At 42.9% G+C, this 23,067-nt stretch overlaps 1 protein-coding gene across 4 annotated transcripts in view; it reads left to right on the top strand.

The window, feature by feature from the left end:
* LOC123995285 (bromo adjacent homology domain-containing 1 protein-like) overlaps window positions 1–23,067 on the top strand; it is a 37,016-nt gene that overhangs the window by 4,072 nt on the left and 9,877 nt on the right. For 2 of the 4 annotated variants that reach the window (XR_006831800.1, XM_046298791.1), the window contains exons 2-3: window positions 19,521–21,317; window positions 22,604–22,962. Coding sequence is in view for 3 of the 4 variants with exons in the window: in XM_046298791.1 (XP_046154747.1) it covers window positions 19,541–21,317; window positions 22,604–22,962 (2,136 nt within the window). In the remaining variant the exon portion in view is untranslated. Of the gene's footprint in view, window positions 1–7,506; window positions 7,806–19,520; window positions 21,318–22,603; window positions 22,963–23,067 lie in introns of those variants that run through there. The other 2 variants (XM_046298792.1, XM_046298793.1) reach the window with 2 other exon arrangements.

The raw sequence follows: 23,067 nt of genomic DNA on the forward strand, positions 1-23,067 counted from the left end.
CAATACTAGCCTATACTGTCAAAAGGCTACCGGTTTATTTACCTTCGCGCATACTTGACTATTGAATGAGCAATGGATAAATAGTAGCCTAATATTTGTTGTGCAGCTGGAATAACCCAGTCATGTCAGAAAATGAGAGTGTTGCAAAATAAACACATTAGGCTACATGCTGCTATGAGATCTCCTAACCAACCGCAAATGCATCTGTTTTATCATGCTTTGACGTTTTTGTTAGCCTACCATAGTTTTAATTCCTGTGCATCAAACACTTCAAATTCCCCATAAGAACAATATTTGCTTGCAATACAACTGATGAACTACCATAAATTGTGTACGTGTGGTCTGAGCTGTACCTTGAGATATGCACACTTTTGGGTGCCCATGCACCTTTGATAAATGAAGCCCCAGGACTCTTCACAGATAAAAATAAATGTAAAAAACAATATTGCCAGAACACAATGTTAGAGATATCGGCAATTGCTTCAGTAAGAGTCTGAAGAATATAAGCACACAAAGTGGTGACTGCACAAGCTTCTGAAGATGAGGTATACAGTGCATTCGGAAAGTATTCAGACCCCTATACCTTTTCCACATTTTGTTATATTACAGCTTTATTCTAAAATGGATTAAATTGTTTTCTTCCCCTCTTCAATTTAAACACAATACCTCATAATGACAAAGAAAAAACAAGTTTGTAGACATTTTTGCAAATGTATACACTACCGTTCAAAAGTTAGTGGTCACTTAGAAATGTCCTTGTGTTTGAAATTTTAAAGTGTCCATTAAAATAACATTAAATTGATCACAAATAGTGTAGGCATTGTTAATGTTGTAAATGACTAGCGTAGCTGGAAACGGCATAGATGTACAGAGGCCCATTATCAGCAACAATCACTCCTGTGTTCCAATTGCACGTTGTGTTAGATTAGCTAAGTTTATAATTTTAAAAGGCTAATTGATCATTACAAAAACCCTTTTGCAATTGTTAGCACGGCTGAAAACTGTTGTTCTGATTAAAGAAGCAATAAAACTGGCTTTCTTTAGACTAGTTGAGTATCTGGAGCATCAACATTTGTGGGTTCGATTACAGGCTCAAAATGGCCAGAAACAAGAAACTTTCTGAAACTCGTCAGTCGATTCTTGTTCTGAGAAATGAAGGCTATTCCATGCGATAAATTGCCAAGAAACTGAAGATCTCGTACAACGCTGTGCACTACTCCCTTCACAGAACAGCGCAAACTGCCTCTATCCAGAATAGAAAGAGTGGGAGGCCCCGGTGCACAACTGAGCAAGAGGACAGGTACATTAGTGTCTACTTTGAGAAACAGACGCTTCACAAGTCCTCAACTAGCAGCTTCATTAAATCGTACCCGCAAAACACCAATCTCAACGTTGACAGTGAAGAGGCGACTCCGGGATGTTGGCCTTCTAGGCAGAGTTGCAAAGAAAAAGCCATATCGCAGACTGGCCAATAAAAATAAAATATTTAGATGGGCAAAATAACACAGATTGGAAAAAAGTGCTCTGGTCAGACAAATCTAAGTTCGAAGTGTTTGGATCACAAAGAAGAACATTTGTGAGATGCAGAAAAATGAAAATATGCTGGAGGAGTGCTTGACGCCATCTGTCAAGCATGGTGGAGGCAATGTGATGGTCGGGGGGGGGGCTTTGGTGGTGGTAAAGTGGAAGATTTGTACAGGGTAAAAGAGCCTTCCTTCTTCAAGATCTATCACTCAATTTTGCAACTCCATACCCTGTGAACGGCACTTAATTTGAGCCAATTTCCTCCAACAGGACAATGACCCTAAGCACAGCTCTAAACTATGCAAGAACTATTTAGGTAAGAAGCAGTCCGCTGGTATTCTGTCTATAATGGAGTGGCCAGCACAGTCACCGGATCTCAACCCTATTGAGCTGTTGTGGGAGCAGCTTGACCGTATGGTACATAAGAAGTGCCCATCAAGCCAATCCAACTTGTGGGAGGTGCTTCAGGAAGCATGTGGTGAAATCTCTTCAGATTACCTCAAAAAATGGACAACTAGAATGCTAAAGGTCTGCAAGGTTGAAATTGCTGCAAATGGAGGATTCTTTGATGTAAGCAAAGTTTGAAGGACACTATTATTTAAATTACAAATCATTATTTATAACCTTGTCGACATTTTTACTATATTTCCTATTATTTTGCAACTAATTTACATGCATGCTTTTCATGGAAAATAAGGACATTTCTAAGTGACCAAAAAAACAGAAATATTACATTTACATAAGTATTCAGACCCTTTACTCAGTTCATTGTTGAAGCACTTTTGCAAGCGATTACAGCCTCGAGTCTTCTTGGGTATGATGCTACAAGCTTAGCACACTTGTATTTGGGGAGTTTCTCCAATTCTTCTCTTCTGATCCTCTCAAGCTCTGTCAGGTTAGATGAGGAGCGTCTCTGCACAGCTATTTTCAGGTCTCTCCAGAGATGTTTGATTGGGTTCAAGTCCGGGCTCTGGCTGGGCCACTCAAGGACATTCCGAGACTTGTCCCGAAGCCACTTCTGCATTGTTGGCTGTGTGCTTAGGGTTGTTGTCCTTCGCCCCAGTCTGAGGTCCTGAGCGCTCTAGAGCAGGTTTTCATCAAGGATGTCTCTGTACTTAGCTCTGTTCATCTTTCCCTCGATCCTGACTAGTCTTCCAGTCCCTGCCACTGAAAAACATCCCCACAGCATGATGCTACCACCACTATGCTTCACTGTAGGGATTGTGCCAGTTTTCCTCCAGACGTGACACTTGGCATTCAGGCCAAAGAGTTCAATCTTGGTTTCATCAGACCAGGTAATCTTGTTTCTCATGGTCTGGGTCTTTAGGTGCCTTTTGGCACTCTCCAAGTGGGCTGTCATGTGCCTTCTACTGAGGAGTGGCGTCCGTCTGGCTTCTCTACCATAAAGACCTGATTGGTGGAGTGCTGCAGAGATGGTTGTCCTTACTTCCAAAAGGTACCTAAAGGAATTTCAGACCATTCAGAAACAATATTGAACTATTTGGCTGGAATGCCAAGCGTCACGTCTGGAGGAAACCTGGCACCATCCCTACAGTGAAGCGTGGTGGTGGTAGCATCATGCCGTGGGGATGTTTTTCAGCGGCAGGGACTGATTTACTAATCAGGACCAAGGGAAAGATGAACGAAGCTAAGTACAGAGATCCTTGATGAAAACCTGCTCCAGAGCGCTCAGGACCTCAGAACGGGGTGAAGGTTCACCTTCCAACAGGACAATGACACAAAGCACATAGCCAAGACAACGCAGAAGTGGCTTCGGGACAAGTCTCTGGATGTCCTTCAGTGGCCCAGCCAGAGCCCGGACTTGAACCCGATCTAACATATCTGGAGAGACCTGAAAATAGCTGTGCAGCGACGCTCCCCATCCAACCTGAAAATAGCTGTGCAGCGACGCTCCCCATCCAACCTGGAAATAGCTGTGCAGCGACGCTCCCCATCCAACCTGAAAATAGCTGTGCAGCGACGCACCCCATCCAACCGCTCCCCATCCAACCTGGAAATAGTTGTGCAGCGACGCTCCCCATCCAACCTGGAAATGGCTGTGCAGCGACGCTCCCCATCCAACCTGGAAATAGCTGTGCAGAGACGCTCCCCATCCAACCTGGAAATAGCTGTGCAGCGACGCTCCCCATCCAACCTGGAAATAGCTGTGCAGCGACGCTCCCCATCCAACCTGGAAATAGCTGTGCAGCGACGCTCCCCATCCAACCTGGAAATAGCTGTGCAGCGACGCTCCCCATCCAACCTGACAGAGTTTGAGAGGATCTGCAAAGAAGAATGGGAGAAACTGTAATCGCTTCCAAAGGTGTTTCAACAAAGTACTGAGTAAAGGGTCTGAATACTTACGTTTTTTTTATTTTTAATAAATTAGCAAAAAATGACAAACCTGTTTTGCTATGTCATTATGGGGTATTGTGTGTAGATTGATTAAATTGCTTGTTTTTCTCCATCAATTTTAGAATAGTGTTGTAATGTAACAGAATGTACAAAAGTCAAGGTCTGAATACTTTCCGAATGCACTGTGTGTATGATATGTGGGTAATAGCCATCACATCCACAGCTGTTACGGATGTTATGGATATCAACATGCTGAAAAAAAGGATACTGACAATGAAAAGGGAATAACCAATTATAGACCATATATAACCTTGACGAAAGTTAGCTTCACAGAGAACATTTCAAGATCTGATGTAAGGTGCATGTTTTACCCCCAAAAATCATACAAATGTTTTGTAACATTGCCTGTCCCAGTCACCTGCTATCTTTATAAGACCGTAGAATGCACAAACAAACTCAAGACACTTCAATTTGGTTTGTATTGCTTCATTAACGTCTCATGATCATAACTAACACTTGGGGACAGCTGTGAGTGGAAAAACAAGCTATTTGAGTCCATTCTAATAGCCTTGGACACCTACTCTGTAATGGTTCAAATTTAGTAAAATTCCTCCTTTTCAAATAAAGCCTGAACTCCAACATATACTGTAGACCATAAGGTTAATTAAAGCCTGAACTCCAACATACTGTAGACCATAAGGTTAATTAAAGCCTGAACTCCAACATATACTGTAGACCATAAGGTTAATTAAAGCCTGAACTCCAACATACTGTAGACCATAAGGTTAATTAAAGCCTGAACTCCAACATATACTATAGACCATAAGGATAATTAAAGCCTGAACTCCAACATATACTATAGACCATAAGGTTAATTAAAGCCTGAACTCCAACATATACTGTAGACCATAAGGTTAATTAAAGCCTGAACTCCAACATATACTGTAGACCTTAAGGTTAATTAAAGCCTGAACTCCAACATATACTGTAGACCATAAGGTTAATTAAAGCCTGAACTCCAACATATACTGTAGACCATAAGGATAATTATGGAAATTACTAACTTTAATGTGCATGTGTAAAAGACGTCACACTTCTTGCTTAGTCAGTACCGCTTCCTCCTGATTCGGCTCACAACGAGGCTCGGACCCAGGACCCCTGCCTTGCTAGCACACGTGGCCGCCCTCCTGAAGCATGTTACCAGTCTGCACCACGCAAAAAGCTAGCGCAGGTGCTGAGGAGAAACACTTGGGCTGAGGAATACGTTTCACATCCCCATGAGCTACACATGCTCAGGTTGACTTTTACACAAAACCGCCCTTCTACAGATGTTCCCCTCACACAGCATAGCCCATCTCTCACAGGTGTAGATGAAGTTTGGGGTGCAACATCATTACAACAAGTCCAGTCAGACCTGTATGGAGGACAGGAGAATGGGAAGTAATTTGTCATTCTAAACTAAAGGGTGTCACTGACTGTGATAAAACTCCCCTGGAAAGAACAGCACAGAAATGTTCCCTTGCCATTAGGTGGGGAAGATGGTACAGCATGGAAGTGTCATCAGATAAATGGTTTGGGAAATTACCACTTTGTATTAGTCACTCTGCTCTTTCTCTCCTTCCTGCTACATATTACCATAGCTGAAAAACAATTCCAGGGCTTTATGTTGTTTGTGAACAGCCCACGGATAGAGTTTGTGATTAATATATCACCTTAAAACAGTGTAGTTTAAATCTAGTCAATGCAAGGATTTTTGGTTCTATGTTTTTGTTTTAATATTAGTAAAGTGATTTTTGTCTCCATTTTGCAGGATAATAGGGCTTTGGGTGAACAGATAAAGTTACTCTTTGACGTCCTGGTTTATTGCCGATTAGACATTAATCTCTGGGGTAGAGGGTACTGTAGTTGGCTATAGTATATAAAAGTTATTCAGTCACTAGCTGTAGTTTTGTAGGGAAGCAGCCGGTAGCCTAGTGGTTATTAAGGTGAAAACTCAAATAACCCTAATGTGCTCCAGGGGTGCAGTACTACTATGACTGACCCTGTAAAACAACACATTTCACTGCATCTATCTGTGTATGTGACAATAGGATATTTGTTCTTGTTTGCATCATGCTTAATTTGGTTGTGTCACAGAGGTGTCATCAGCCTATAATGTCGTGGACTCCTGATAGGCTACTGGCTTGGGACTGTTGTGACGGTGCAGTGTGAAACTTTAGCTTAGCTGAAGTGACTACTGATTGTGCCCTCAGTTATTGACATATCAATGAAATACGTCAAATTGTCAGTCATATGAGCAGCTGTGTAAAATGTTTATTAACTAGTTATTATTATCCATGTATGGCTGCTGTGTGATTTAAAGTGAAATGTTTAACTTGTATATAGGACAGATGTTGCACATATCGAGATGGCTCTATCTATAGAAATGGCATACAGAAACAGTCAGTTGTCTTAGTTGAAGCCTTCAAGTCATCGGATCATTTACATTCTGTTCAGTCTGCAGCCCAAATCCTTTTCCTCAACCGATTTTCTGACCGAAATGATGCAATTGACAGACATTCAACTACATTTTTTAACAAAGATTACCGTGGCTTCAATATGGATACTCTGGAAACAGCCTACGTCTGAAAGAGCGACGATTGGTGGTCGCGTGGCCAGATGTCTCGGCCTTGAAATCACACGTTTCACCTTAATGCACATGGTGTTGTGGGGGATTTAAAATCGTATAGGGTTAATCTTAATAGTGTTCAAAAGCTTCCTCTACTTGTCTCCTCTCCTTAATCTCGATAGTCTAAAGGAGTTTCCTCACATTCATCTGCTTATATCTGAAAACCCATACCAAGGAAAAGCAATATGGTGGATACCCACTGGGGATTTGCTTTCAGCTGTCCAGTTCCTTCATATCTGTGCTTCTGAAGGAAAGGAGACAATGAGAGGAAGCAACTCCAGACTATTGAGAATGGCTGCCTATGCATTATTACATTGTAATCACCTGACACCTACAAAAAACTAGGACCTGATCACTATAATTTATCATATTAATGTGCCCGTTATTACACGGAGTGTGGAGGCCCGCATATTATTAATGCGCTCGATTCATTTCCTCTGCAATATGACTGAGTGGTGTTTGCATGTACCTATAATACAGCAATAGATACTGTAATAAAACCGGTAATAGCGGTAGCCTAATGCACATGAAGCAGCTTATGCCTGGTCCAAAGGCTCAATCATTTGGACCCTATACTAGTGAGAGGCTTTGAAATATATTGATTGAAATTATAATTATTTCCATATCCAATTAACTGTTTGGGCACGCTAAGAAATCAATTAGGCCAATGAAATGGAGGGTTATTATTTGAAAAGCATTCTCGTTTTATTCCACCACAGGCAATGAGAATGAACTGGTGTTTCCCTGCATGTTTTACATTCTCTTGGGTGGACATTACAATGTTGTGATAGCTGTACACACCAGAAGACGTGTGGAAATATAGCTAGTGGTTTACTCAATGTGGTCTGGTCACGACAAAATGACAGGGTGAGGCTGGCGTTGAGGGCGGACAACATCGCTCCATAGCCGGTGCAATTAACCGAGTTGAATCAAGTTAATCCGAGCCACTTCGCAGGGGAACGCATATTCGACAAAATATTTGAGGTTTTAGTCTTGAAATTAACCGCCAGGCCTTTTCGCTATTGGAAGACTGGGATGTCAGCGAGGCTTGTCTGTATAGCAATTGGTTAAAATGAAGTTTTCTGCAAATCCGTGAAGCCGAACCAGGAAGAGCAAAGCACATCGCGCAGGCAGCCACCGTCCTCTCTCTACTCCCCAGCTCTCCCCCAGTCAGTACAGAGATCAGTTCAGCCATCACACCAGTCCAGCACTATTTCGACGCTTCTCCAGGCATAGTATGACGGAGTCGTCGGAGTGTGTAAGTTAATATCTCTCAAATATTTCTTCCGTAACGATTTTCGAGTGCCGAGTGTTGAAGTTGCGTTCGGAGCCCGTCCAAAAAGGAGTGCAGAACCTATTTTCGCTTCGGAGAACGAAACCCCTTCTGCCATGCAAAATCGATAGCTGTAGCTTGCTAGCATACGATATCCTTGGGGTTTCAGACTAAGTAGTGGTATAATAGCTAATTATTTCGATGTTATTTTCATAAATAGCATGGGAAAAGTGTTTGTGGCACCATTATTTTGGCTGCGGTTTGTGTTCGGGTCGCCCACAGCCCCGTAGATAGCAGTTACTTCAGATGGCAGGCTACTCACAGACGTCTAGCGAGCGAGGCGCAGCCTGCCTACTGTAACGTTATGTCGGCCCCGATGTCCTCAAGTAGGCTATAGGACGTTGTGTATGTTTGAGCAAGTCAAATAGGTCACCAGGGCGAAACTCAGGTGTTACATGTAAGCGCTTGAATCGATTTAGATGGACTGTAGAGTAGACCCTCTGAAAACCGTTTCATGACAAACAAGCCGACGCCTCGTGTTTATTGTTTTTGTTCGGGCATCGAAAGTGTTCAAAATACCCCCCTGCATCAGTTCAAAACACCTTACCCTGTGGGTTATTTTGGGGAAGTTATCGGTCCCCTTGTCATTGCCCCCATATCTCACACGGTGTTAAGGTGTAATTACATAGATTAATGTCAGCGTGAATGCCTGGTTCTGGAAATAATTGTGTCTAAATGTGGAGTAGCTTGCTCTGAGAAATTGTAGGCAAGATAGATACATACTTATTAGGTGTCTGTATAGCCTGTAGGCTAGGCAACACAGGACATGTCTGTTTGTTTTCTAACTTGTTTACCGAATGAAACCAGAGGCAGTGGGCTCTACAGTCATGTAACAATTATTTCATACAAATAATATGTAATTGCCTAATTGGGTTCTGCTGATTTTAGAATGTTTGCAGAAATGTAATGTCTGCTGGATTAGAATGTCTGGTGAATTTCATTGGCTGTTTAAAATGCCCAGATGTGTCAGATTGTCTTCATGTATATGGAAATCTCCCCGACCTCTCACGTACTCGATAACGGTCCAATCATGTTTTGACTATTTTAATCTCTTCAATATTGTTTGCTTTGAGTGCGTCGGCATACGCGCTTCGATTTTGCTGCATTCCTTTTATTAAGTATTGTTTAGCATCTCCGCATTTTCATTTTTACAGAGAATCGGAAATTCTAGAACGTTCTTTCAGAAGAAGCATATGGAATAGACTACATTGTGGAAAGTTTACTGCTTCTTGGAAGTAAATGAAAAAGAAACCCACCAGGAGCAACATTTTCTCAAGCGGGTGTGAAGTGCAGTTCGACCCAATTATACATGATCGTGCTGTGGAAGGGTCAATGATCTCTGCTGAAGATGTAAAGTGAATTGCAAGGAATCACTTTTTTATGACTACTTAAGGCCAAATTGATATCATTCGCAGCTCCGCATACATAGATTCGTCATTTTGACACACACCTCTATTTTCATGATTTATTGGATTATTTCGTAGATTAGTGTTGATGTTATTGACTAAAATATACATTTGTGATTTAAAAGGTAGTGCTGTGACAGTCATGGAATTTTGGATGACTGTAAAATGGCCAGCCATTGGTCTTGGCCTCGGTCTCGGTCATAACCGTTTTGAATCGCATTGGTTATCTATATTTTTTTAAATGAACACATTAAAAAAAAAAATTAAAAAGTGTTCTGACTGCATGTACTGCCATAGACATATAATGAATAGAACAGGAATCCTCATTCAAATGAATGATGGCATAATGGGTGGCGGCCATTGCGAGTGTTCCCAGTTTAAGCAGGAAGTGTATATATATATATATTTTTTTAAATGTTTATTATGATTTTTTAACCTTTTATCTAACTAGGCAAGTCAGTTAAGAACAAATTCTCATTTTCAATGATGGCCTAGGAACAGTGGGTTAACTGCCTGTTCAGTTGTTTCATTCTCAACCAGGATTTCATCATACATGTCAAGCAGTGAAGTTTCAACTCTGTCTGTCCGTGGCCTCTCTTCCTCGGAGCGCACTGTCACTGTGTCCGTTTCCATCTTGTCCAGCTGTGTCTAACATTTCACGTAAACCCTGTTTCTTGTCTGTATCGAAGTAGCGGTCCTTGTACCTAGCATCGACCATGGTGGAGTCACAGTATAGAGGCTCAGAGAAAATGGCCCTAGGAGTGTGTTCACATTTCCAAGTTTCAAACATGTTCTCAAGTGCCGTTGAAATGGAAGCAGTGGTATGAGAACCTGCACATTCTTGAGCATGCAATACGGCTTTCCACAGAACAAATTCCTTGTTGACCCACTGCTGTCAGACAGCATGCTCATGAGGCTGACATCGTTGGTCCAAATGTCAGTTGTGAAGCTAATAGCAGTGACACCCATAGCAAGTAGCTCATGGATGTTTCAACAATACTGCGTAAGTCCGGTAGGGCAACATCTAAAAAATAGTGCCTTCTTGGTCGACAAAGGCCAACATCACCCACGACAGAGAACGGTTGATTGTCAAGGGCAATGAATTCCATTATCTTGGAGTTAATGAATTTCACCTTTGAGTTGTCTCACTGAAATGTTCTTACTCTTTCAAATGACTGCTCGACTTGAACTTGTTTAGTTGTTGGAAGTGTGCACTTAGTATTTTTCTGCTTTTGTTCTGTGTAACGCTGTATTTTTTGTGGCGTCATTACGTCATCTGCCTACATTATATAGGTATGCACGTCATCTGCCTACGTTATATAGGTATACACGTCATCTGCCTACGTTATATAGGTATACACGTCATCTGCCTACGTTATATAGGTATACACGTCATCTGCCTACGTTATATAGGTATGCACGTCATCTGCCTACATTATATAGGTATACACGTCATCTGCCTATGGTATATAGGTATGCACGTCATCTGCCTACGTTATATAGGTATGCACGTCATCTGCCTACGTTATATAGGTATACACGTCATCTGCCTATGGTATATAGGTATACACGTCATCTACCTACGTTATATAGGTATGCACGTCATCTGCCTACGTTATGTAGGTATGCACGTCATCTGCCTACGGACATAATGACTACTTTTTTCAGCTTCAGTATAAAATTCCAAACACTTAAGACAGTGTCAATAACCATCAATTGCCATACTGTTGGATGTTAAGAATAATGGCTGTTTGGATTCTTCGTAAAGCAGATTGCATTTTATTCATCCCTTTTAGTGAGTTTGCTTATAAAAAATAATACTCCTGATTCTACCAGACTATTGATTGAGTCATATGATCATGTTTGACTTTAAGTGAAGGTAATGGATAAGATGGTAGAATTCATTTTTGGCAACTTTTGAATACACAGTTCTTTCTATGAGAAATGTCTTGTTGTGGATATAGATACCCACCTTCTTTGTGGTATGTGGCTCCTGTTGGCATGGTTTAATTTCGGCCCCTAAGCCCTTCCCCTAGGGCCCCTACCACTTCACTGTAAGAAATGGATAGCAGAGAATGAGTAATCAGTATACAGTGCATTCGTATCTTATTCTAAAATGGATTAAATCATTTCCCCCCAACATCAATCGACATGCAATACCCAATAATGACAAAGCAAAAACAGGTTTTTAGGAATTTTTGCATATTCATAAAAACTTAAACTGAAATATCACATTTACATAAGTCTTCAGACCCTTTGTTGAAGTACCTTTTGGCAGCGATTACAGCCTTGAATCTTGTATGACGCTACAAGATTTGGCACGGTTTCTCACATTCTTCTCTGCAGATCCTCTCAAGCTCTTTCAGTTTGGATGGGGAGCGTTGCTTCACAGATATTTTCAGGTCTCTCCAGAGATGTTAGATCTGGTTCAAGTCCAGGCTCTGGCTTGGCCACTCAAGGACATTGAGACTTGTCCCGAAGCCACTCCTGTGTTGTCTTGGCTGTGTGCTTAGGGTCGGTGTCCGGTTGGAAGGTGAACCTTTTCCCCATTCTGAGGTCCTGAGCGCTATGGAGCAGGTTTTCATCAATGTGTATTTTGCTCCGTTTTTCTTTCCCTCGATCCTGACAAGACTCACAGTCCCTGCCCCTGAAAAACATCCCCACAGCTTGATGTAGCCACCACCATGCTTCACTGTAGGGAGGATGCCAGGTTTCCTCTAGACGTGACGCTTGGCATTCAGGCCAAAGAGTTCAATATTGGTTTAATCAGACTAGAGAATCTTGATTCTCATGGTCTGAGTCCTTTAGGTGCTTTTTGGCAAACTCCAAGTGTGCTGTCATTTTTATTTTATTTAACCAGGCAAGTCAGTTAAGAACAAATTCTTATTTTCAATGACGGCCTAGGAACAGTGGGTTAACTGCCTGTTCTGGGGCAGAACGACAGATTTGTACCTTGTCAGCTCGGGGGTTTGAACTTGCAACCTTCCGGTTACTAGTCCAACACTAACCACTAGGCTAACCACTAGGCTACCCTGCCACCCCTCATGTGCCTTTTACTGAGGAGTGGCTTCTGTCTAGCCACTCTACCATAAAGGCCTTATTGGTGGAGTGCTGCAGAGATGGTTCTCCTTCTGGAAGGTTCTCCCATATCCACAGAGGAACTCTGGAGCTCTATCAGAGTGACCATTTGGGTTCTTGGACCAATGCCCTTCTAACCGATTTCTCAGTTTTGCCGGGCGGCCAGCTCTAGGAAGAGTCTTGGTGGTTCCAAACTTCTTCCCTTTAAGAATGATGGAGGCCAGTGTTTTCTTGGGGACCTTCAATGCGGCAGACATGTTTTGGTACCCTTCCCCAGATCTGTGCCTTAACACAATCCTGTCCCTGAGCTCTACGGACAATTCCTTCGACCTCATGGCTTGGTTTTTGCTCTGACATGCACTGTCAACTGTGAGACCTTATATAGATAGGTATGTGTGTGTCTTTCCAAATCATGTCCAATCAATTGTGTTTACCACAGGTGGACTTCAATCAAGTTGTAGAAACATCTCAAGGAGTATCAATGGAAACAGGATGTACCTGATCCCAATTTCGAGTCTCATAGCAAAGGGTCTGAATAATTATGTAGATAAGGTATTTTCTAAAAACCTGTTTTCACTTTGTCATTATGGGGTATTTTGTTTTAGATTGATGAGCAAAACAATTAATTAAATCCATTTTAGGATAAGTCTGTAATGTAACAAAATGTGGAAAAAGTGAAGGGGTCTGAATACTTTCCCGAATACACTGTAATGATGTTCCATCTAGCTCTTCAAGACCCTTAGCTCCATAAGTGGAGCTTCTATAGGGCTTTCATCTATCCAGTATTTTCAAATGGGTAGGAGGGGGGCTAGGATAAGGGACTAGAGATCAAAATGGAACTGGGCAGTACTTTTATATCAGTGAAAACTTCAAGTATATGTGTATACAGAATATATGTGGAAGGGTTTATGCCAGTGGTCACCATCCGGTCAATCAACTAGGAATGTCCTGAAAATGGCGTTGACGTTATGTGCACTTGATTCAGAAGCCTTGTGCACCAGGTCAGCAAAGTTTTCCCATTTTGAACCATTTAATTTGTCTTAAAAGACCAACTCTGACTACCTGGTGGACCGGGAAATCTGTGGCTAAATCGAGACTTATTGCACTGGCCAATTGGATAGTTCAAAACCCGCTCCTACAGCGCTTCCTTGACCCCTGCCATAGCAAAGTTTGATTCTGGCCTACGTGAGATCGAATAACTTTTAAAACCATGACTTGAGAGAGACTGTCAAAGAGTACAGCAAAGAGCTGCTGTCCGACTGGGGAAAAATAGCTTTGAATGGTCATCCAACTCAGAATTATATTTTTCTAGACCTCCGACTTTCCGACCTGAGGATCACTGACATCATGATTTTACCTATTTTTTTCAGAGTTCCCAGTTGTCCTGTTCAGTACCATGACCATTAGGTGCGGGTATCATCAGTCCAGTAAAAATAAAATAAAAAAGGGAATTATTTCAGTTTATGCTCAGCTGTGCCTAGGGCTGTGGAGGTCACACAATTTCTTCAACCGGTCATTGTCAAGCAAATAACTGTCGGTCTCACAGTAATTGACCGTTCACTAACATAAACACATTTAGCATCTCCTGGCTTCCACACAGCCTGCAAGCCATTTTAAAAAGTCTAATAAATCCATGTAATATAGCCTACACCTTCACAATAAATCCATGTAATATAGCCTACACCTTCACAATAAATCCATGTAATATAGCCTACACCTTCACAATAAATCCATGTAATATAGCCTACACCTTCACAATAAATCCATGTAATATAGCCTACACCTTCACAATAAGTACATTATTTATTTTAGACATGTCTAAAGAAGCATGATATGAAGAAAATGTAGTCTTATTTCAGAACAAAATAATAGCGTATTCTGAGTTGTCCTGATGTGGCTATGCAAAATGGCTGTGGGCTACACTAGTTCATTTAGCAGACAAGATGTGCTTATAATTTGGTGGTATTATTTTATGGTATGAAGAATACAATTGAATAAAGCTGAATTAAAATATAAATATTTTCTCCAAACGATTGGAGGGACTGTGCACATGCGGCTATTCTGCGTAGAGTGGTTAACAAAAAAACAAGTACTCCTATTTGCTTTGATTTTCAATACATTGTAAGGCTTGGGTAGGTTACTTTATAAATGTAATCCGTTACAGTTACTATTTACCTGTCCAAAATTGTAATCAGTAACTTAACTTTTGGATAACCCAAACTTAGTAACGTAAACTAATTACATTCAGTTACTTTTAGATTACTTTCCCCTTAAGAGGCATTAGATGAAGACAAATGTATGTTACCAATTGAACAACATCTATTGCAGGATAAATCAATGTTAAAGTTCACATAGCTGGTCATATGGATGTTACATTTTAATTTATGGGTTGGTTATGTAGGCTTCTTCTAACCCATCACTTTCTGCTACATATAATAATACAACTAAATTATATCTTTACATTAAAACCCAAAGTATCAGAATTCCAGTTACTCCAAAAATGTTATACATCTTGATCTTCAAGAATAGGACTTGAAACTATGGAAGTATAGACTAGCCAAATGGTTTTACCAGAGCGTAACCCCAAAACGAATGATTTCTTAGCCTGGCCTACTGTGTTGTTTATGATTTAGTTGCCATGGAGGACTGATTGGGCTCATTGATTTGAGTTAAAATGAAAATTAAATGCTGCGCTCATTGAATGGCATGCTTTGAGCACTATTGAAAAGTGATATTTACATGTGAAAAATGAATGCCATATGCTGCATTTGCTATGGGCCTATTGTTTACCTTTTTAGTTGGTGCCACTTTGATATCTTGATAATATATAGATATTTAAAGGGCAAATCTATGTATGAAATGATAACAAAAGGGCCTCGCTGCCTCTGTTTTGGTAAAAAGCTGAGGGCTGGGCCTGGAGAAATATAACCACTCAGATTAATAGACAGCTATGGATGCAAGGACTTACCATCACTGATATCAATTATAGTTTTAACCATGTTATAAGGTTACACAGTGTTTTTTAAACAATATTTACAAACATTGGAGATAAACAAGTGGGACAGTTGAACGAAGCTCATGAGGCATTTATACAGTTGAAGTCGGAAGTTTACATACACTTAGGTTGGTGTCATTAAAACTCGTTTTTCAACCACTCCACACGTTTCTTGTTAACAAACTATAGTTTTGGCAAGTTGTTTAGGACATCTATTTTGTGCATGGCGCAAGTTGACTGTGCCTTTAAACAGCTTGGAAAATTCCAGAAAATGCTGTCATGGCTTTAAAAGCTTCTGATAGGCTAATTGACATAATTTGAGTCAATTGGAGGTCTAGCTGTGGATGTATTTCAAGGCCTACCCTAAAACTCAGTGCCTCTTTGCTTGACATTATGGGAGATCAAAAGAAATCAGCCAAGACCTCAGAAAAAAGATTGTAGACCTCCACAAGTCTGGTTCATCCTTGGGAGCAATTTCCAAATGCCTGAAGGTACCACGTGCGCAAGTATAAACACCATGGGACCACGCAGCTGTCATACCGCTTAGGAAGGAGACACCTTCTGTCACCTAGAGATGAACATACTTTGGTGCGAAAAGTTCAAATCAATCCCAGAACAACAGCAAACGATCTTGTGAAGATGCGGGTGGAAACAGGTACAAAAGTATCTATATCCACAGTAAAACGAGCCCTATATCGACATAACCTGAAAGGCCGCTCAGCAAGGAAGAAGTTACTGCTCCAAAACCGTCATAAGAAAGCCAGACTACGGTTTGCAACTGCACAAGGGGACAAATATTGTACTTTTTGGAGAAATGTCATCTAGTCTGATGAAACAAAAATAGAACTGTTTGGCCATAATGTTAGGAGGAAACAGGGGGAGGCTTGCAAGCCGAAGAACAACATCCCAACTGTGAAGCCCGGGGGTGGCAACATCATGTTGTGGAGGGTGCTTTGCTGCAGGAGGGACTGGTGCACTTCACAAAATAGAGGGTGGAAAAATGAGGGGGGGGAACTATGTGGATATATTGAAACTACATCTCAAGACATTAGTCAGGAAGGTTAAGCTTGGTTGCAAATGGGTCTTCCAAATGGACAATGACCCCAGGCATACTTCCAAAGTTGTGGCAAAATGGCTTAAGGACTACAAAGTCAAGGTATTGGAGTGGCCATCACAAAGCCCTGACCTCAACCCTATAGAAAATTTGTGGGTAGAACTGAAAAGGCGTGTGCGAGCAAGGAGGCCTACAAACCTGACTCAGTTACACCAGCTCTGTCAGGAGGAATAGGCCAAAATTCACCCAGCTTATTGTGGGAAGCTTGTGGAAGGCTACCTGAAACGTTTGATCCAAGTTCAACCATTTCAAGACAATGCGACCAAATACTAATTGAGTGCATGTAAACTTCTGACCCACTGGGAATGTGATGAAATAAATAAAAGCTGAAATAAATCATTCTCTCTACTATTATTCTGACATTTCACATTCTTAAAACAAAGTGGAGATCCTAACTGACCTAAGACAGGGAATTTATACGGGGATTAAATGTCAGGAATAAAAAAAAACACTTCAACTGTATGTATTACATTAATGTTACATTATGTTACATTACATGAATGTTATGGTATGTATGTGGCAACTGTATGTGTGTGAGTTTGAACATGTGTCCATTAGGACTATGTATTGGGGTTTTTATCAGCAGGAATTAGATTGATCAATTAAAGCTCATCTTTTATTACATAAGCTGGGATCCGCATTATGCAGCTGTTACAAGAGCGCATTTTTCACTGGCTGTCCACTGGTTTCAAAAACAGTGATTGATAGGCAGCTTCTCAAATTCAACCATTATTAGGTTCAAATACACAGTTTCTGAACAGCCATCCACAACAACCACAATCCGTATGGCGCAAATAGATGAGAGGGCAGCAGTGTGATTCAAATCAATATCAATATAAGTCCTGTCCGTATCGCCGTAGACTACACCACTGCTCTAATTCTTACCTCCTAACGTTTAATCAAGTTGGAACATCTCTAGATGCCGACAGTAGTCGCACCATTGGATGACATGGCTTGGACGGTAGCCCACAAAAGTCTATTCCTGCCTCTTTCCCGCGCTCCATCAAACACATTTGGTGTGTCATAGTAGTGGTCTCAGGTGGAACAAACGTAAACTTATGCCTTTTTTCAATGCTGATTTTGAATGTCATTGAGAAAAAAGAAGTGTCAAAGATCCCTGAGTGTGCTGCGCAATCCAAAGCGCCTCTCACTCACAGGCTACAAGTGAAGACAGACACATCAGGGATGCAACTGTGTGCATCCTTATCCAATTCCGAGATGCATATTGAAGATATTGGAAGAACTGTCCACATTTGCTTTCCTTCAGCCAACAAGATCAGTAGGCCTAACGAACAGTAAAAGCACTAGACTATGTCAATTTACTATCCCCCATAGTATAAAGTCGACCTATTCTGTACAATAAATAAATATTCCAAACATGTTGTGGGATGCGTTAGATCCCAAATTAAAAAACTTTTTTTATGCAATGTGGCTCACACAACAGATCAGAATGTTTATAAACTATAGGCTATTTCTAAACATTATAGGTGCAGTAATGTTCACAATGCATGTCCCATTAGCAGAAAACACCATTATCAACAGTGACCGCAAATGCAATTGTGCATTTTATTATAAAGGTGCATTTTTACGGTGAAAATTAAGCTCACGCACTGCTTATATATGCCAGTTAGGCTCTACACTCCTTGTAAAGCGGATTAATGTACTTAATTTTAAGAAGTTATTGGCCTCCCGATTGATGTATTGGTCTAAGGCACTGCATCGCAATGCTAGCTGTGCCACTAGAGATCCTGGTTCGAGTCCAGCCTCTGTCACAGCCGGCCACAACCGGGAGACCCATGGGGCGGCACACAATTGGCCCAGCGTCGTCTGGGTTAAGGGAGGGTTTGGCCGGCAGGGATATTCTCCAATCTCGCTCTAGCGACTCCTGTGGCGGGCCGGGCACAATGCACGCTGACACGGTTGCCAGGTGTTTCCTTTGACACATTGGTGCGGCTGACTTCTGGGTTAAGCGGAGCAGTGCTACTTGGCTGGGTTGTGTTTCGGAGTTGCAGCGATTGGACAAGACTGTAACTACCAAGTGATAATATTGTCACCCATCAGACTGTTCTTGATTTAAACTTGTCTTTACATATACTAAATAATATATGTGTGACATTTGTTTTGATTTAGAATAGACCATCATGCACTTGTCTCGAAACAGGGGCAGGGGAAAAATACATGTAAAGTATGCACTTAAATGGCGAATGGAGGACGCTTTTCCCTGTGGTTTATTTTCATGCCAGCCAGGTAGGATCTAATCCCGTTGTAAATATAAGCAATGTGCTTATTAGTATTAGGAGAGTTGAGAAATAAATACAGTAGGTCTAGCCTATTAGCAGCAATCAGTCTGTTTTCTCCTGCAATTCGATTGCCTATAGAAATGTTGTGCAACATGAGCTCATGGGCTCTCATGAAGTGTTTGATTAGATTATCCAATTGATGTTAGTGATTAGTGGGAAAATAGAATGCTGAGTACCAGGCAGTTAGCATGTTTGGTAGGTTACTAATGACCAGCAGCACTATCAGAGCTTGGAGAAGCTTAATTACCGTCACTAAATGGTCATGTATAATTTGACTGCCTTCATGACTCGTGACCGCTGGTGTGGCGTTAATACGGTCACCGCAACAGCGCGAGCTGTGCCTCGGAAGTGCTACACCAAATGATATATTTTGTAATCAAAGCTCAAGTTTTGAAATATAATATGGTCGAGAAGAACAATATTGGCAGGCCAGTTACAGAACTGTTTTTTTTAGGTTAATGGTATGTTCTTTAAGTCTGGTTTAAAAACATTGTGCGGTAGATCTCGGCACTGGTTTAGGTGATAAGATAGGGATTAAAGAGATACCAGGGTTGTATTCTTTAGGACACAGTGTAGCAAAACGGAAATGATGAGAAATACGAAAAGAAACCATCTTTTTTTTTATTGGACAAATTCAGATAGTCCCTGCTTGTCTGTTTCCTTCCGTTTGGTGCCTAATGAATACTTTCCCCGGCCATATTACCCTGTTTTTAGGAGTGACATTAACAGTGTGTCTCTCCTCCCCAGGCCTAGTGGTGCAGCATGTGATGACCCACGCCCAGAACAAAGGTTCTCTTAGCCAGAGTCGTAGCACAGTGACGCAGGAGCACTGCCCCGATAGGCCACATGGTGAGACCATGGGCGGGGCCTGGCCTGAGCGCACGCTGCGATTCGGCAGGACCATGAAGAAGGGCGGAACTAAGCGAGGAAGGGGCGGGGTTAAAGAGATGATGGACAGGAGGGAGAAGACTCCGGAGCGGAATAGGAGGCGGAGCAGGAAATCTTATCCCTTACGAGGAAGGGGAGGTGCTCCGGAGGAGGAGGGACTTAGCTGTCACGTTTTGCTCACCCGACTGGAGAAGGACATCCAGGAGCAGGAGGACACCAGTGAGAGGGGGAATGATTCGCCAACTCAACCGTCCGTCAATCCCGAATCGCGGAGCAAGAAACTGGACAAAGGAAAAGACAAAGCCAAGGGGAAAGTCCTGGCAAAGAAGATGATACCAAAAACTAAATCAAAAAGCACCAGTGATGAGCAGGGGTTGCCATTTCCAGAGCCACGTAAGCGACGGCTAGCTTCTCTCAACGCTGAGGCTGTGAACAGTCTGCTGTTGGAGAGACCTAACGAGACCCAGCCGGCTTCTAAACAGGCCAGGAGACAGCAGGATGAGCCTACCAGCGGTGAGTCGTTCCTGGGGACAGATGCAGCCAGGCACGGGGTGACCGGCAGTCCTAATGCTCCAAGAGCCAGCAGCAAGGCCTCCGCATCGCACAAGCCTGACCCGTGCCAAAGCTCCAAGAAGACTAAGAAGGTCTCCAAGAAACCAGCCAAACCAGACAGAGGACAGAAGAAAGAGATGATGACTTTACAAATGTTACACACCCCTGCTCCCCGACGGCTAGCTGGACTCAACGCTGCCGCGCTGCTAAAGTTAACGAGCACCTCGGCGACTAGCAAACAGCGAGTGAAAACGACATCAACGACTACGACGATGGACTGCAAGGCTACGAGCACCGCATCAGTTGACGTGAAGCAGAAGCAACCGCAACGGCGACCGAATCTTAAAACGTGCAGTCGCCAGCCTAAGCAGAAGGGAAGGCAGTTGATTCCAGAAGAGGTAGGCTGTTCTGCCTGCAAGAAGTCCAACTTCAAGAAGCCCAAAGTGGAGTGGGAGTCTGGCGGTTGCACCCACCGGCTAACCAAACCAGGCTACCAGTCGCGCAGCATGCTAGCCTACCCGTTGAAGCCCGTCGTCAAAGAGGAGCAGGTGGAGGCAGAGCTGAGCCCATACTACTGCTGTCCCCCGGAGGGCTCTGTGGAGTACTGCCATCGCCTGGCCTTGTTCCTGGGTCAGCAGGCCTACGCTGACTCTGAAGAACGACCTTTAAACTCTGCCCTAACCTCTGTGAAACGGGAGTGCCTAGTGACGTCACCCTCCCATCCCCACTCCCATGCAGCCCTGACCCTCAGCCCCCACCCCTGCCTCTGCACCGCTGACCCCGCCTGCTTCTCCAGCTACTACGTCCACATCGCCCATCCTACACACCCTGGAGCTCCATCAGCCAACCTCAGCTCGCGACCTCTGAACTTTAGCTCCTCGACACTGTGTCCCGGCAGGGTGTCTGGCTCCAAGCTGCTGGGTCCTCCGGTGTCCCATTCCTCGACGCTGGCCCATCCTGCCTTCTGTGGCTCAGTGGGCACTCCCTGCTACAGCGAGGCCTGTCGGGTCAGCGGCTACACATACAGAGCCATGCAGCCGGTCAACAGCAGGGGTTGCTCTTTCTCCACAGGCTGCTCCGGGTGTACACACAGCATCAAGACAGGTAAGAGGAGGACACATGGAATGTAGGCCTACTGACTAGGCCTCTATATGCTGATTTAAAAAGTAGTGGTAGTTTGGAATTATGTAGTGCATGTACTGTAAATATAATTTATAAGGGAATTCCAACTCACTGAGCACACACTCAAAGGCACATCCATTGTTTATGCTTCTCAGATTGCAAATGAGGATGTGTTATTATCACTTGTGTGTTCTCGCCATTTGGCGTGATCGTGACTGAATTATGTTTATTTTCTTACAAGAGCAAGACATTTTTGTCTCTCTGTCCCAGACATTGAGTACATTGCAGTAAACAAACAGTATCTACAGGGAATCAGAGAAAAGCATGACATAGGACTCGAGTTAGGCCTATGTAGCATAACATCTAGTGAGGCCTATGTAGCATAACATCTAGTGACGCCTATGTAACAGTACATCAAGTGAGGCCTATGTAGCATAACATCAAGTGAGGCCTATGTAGCATAACATCAAGTGAGGCCTATGTAGCATAACATCAAGTGAGGCCTATGTAGCATAACATCAAGTGAGGCCTATGTAGCATAACATCAAGTGAGGCCTATGTAGCATAACATCTAGTGAGGCCTATGTAACATTACATCAAGTGAGGCCTATGTAGCATAACATCTAGTGAGGCCAATGTAGCATAACATCTAGTGAGGCCTATGTAGCATTACATCAAGTGAGGCCTATGTAGCATAACATCTAGTGAGGCCTATGTAGCATTACATCAAGTGAGGCCTATGTAGCATAACATCTAGTGAGGCCTATGTTGCATAACATCTAGTGAGGCCTATGTTGCATAACATCTAGTGAGGCCTATGTTGCATAACATCTAGTGAGGCCTATGTTGCATAACATCTAGTGAGGCCTATGTAGCATAACATCTAGTGAGGCCTATGTAGCATAACATCTAGTGAGGCCTATGTAGCATAACATCTAGTGAGGCCTATGTAGCATAACATCTAGTGAGGCCTATGTAGCATAACATCTAGTGAGGCCTATGTAGCATAACATCTAGTGAGGCCTATGTAGCATAACATCTAGTGAGGCCTATGTAGCATAACATCTAGTGAGGCCTATGTAGCATAACATCTAGTGAGGCCTATGTAGCATTACATCTAGTGAGGCCTATGTAGCATTACATCTAGTGAGGCCTATGTAGCATAACATCTAGTGAGGCCTATGTAGCATTACATCTAATGAGGCCTATGCAGCATTGTTTATGGAGTAAACACTAGTCCATTCTTCCTCCCTTCGCTCTCTCTCCAGAGGGTTACTCCTCCCCCCAGGGTGACCACAACCCCTCCCTTCTGGTTTCTCCCTCACTCCCCCTCTCAGGCTGTCCCCTCCCTACCACCCCGTCCTCCACCCAGGCCAAGCCCCGTCTCCTCACCCCCCTGTCTGACCGCAGTGTGCCCCAGGCCAGGCTGAAGCTGGCCAGGGAGTGCCCTCAGGGCTCCAAGCCCCCTAATGGCTCTCTGTCCATGGGGAGAACCAGGCTGTCCCAGAAACAGCCAGCTCCGACACACAACCTATCTCCCGCCAAGCAGAAGCGGGTCAGCCACCGACGGGCCACCAACGGGTGGCTGCCTGTAGGAGTGCCCACAGAGAAAGAAGTGTTCATTGCGGTATGTGGGATCAAGTTTGTGTGTGTTGAGGTACTGAGAGTTTACTTCCCTCATATTACCATGGTAACCTAACCATCCCTAGCTTTCAATTGGCTCATTGTTGTT

The sequence above is a fragment of the Oncorhynchus gorbuscha genome, linkage group LG14, assembly GCF_021184085.1.
Source record: "Oncorhynchus gorbuscha isolate QuinsamMale2020 ecotype Even-year linkage group LG14, OgorEven_v1.0, whole genome shotgun sequence".
NCBI classification, from domain to species: Eukaryota; Metazoa; Chordata; class Actinopteri; order Salmoniformes; family Salmonidae; genus Oncorhynchus; species Oncorhynchus gorbuscha.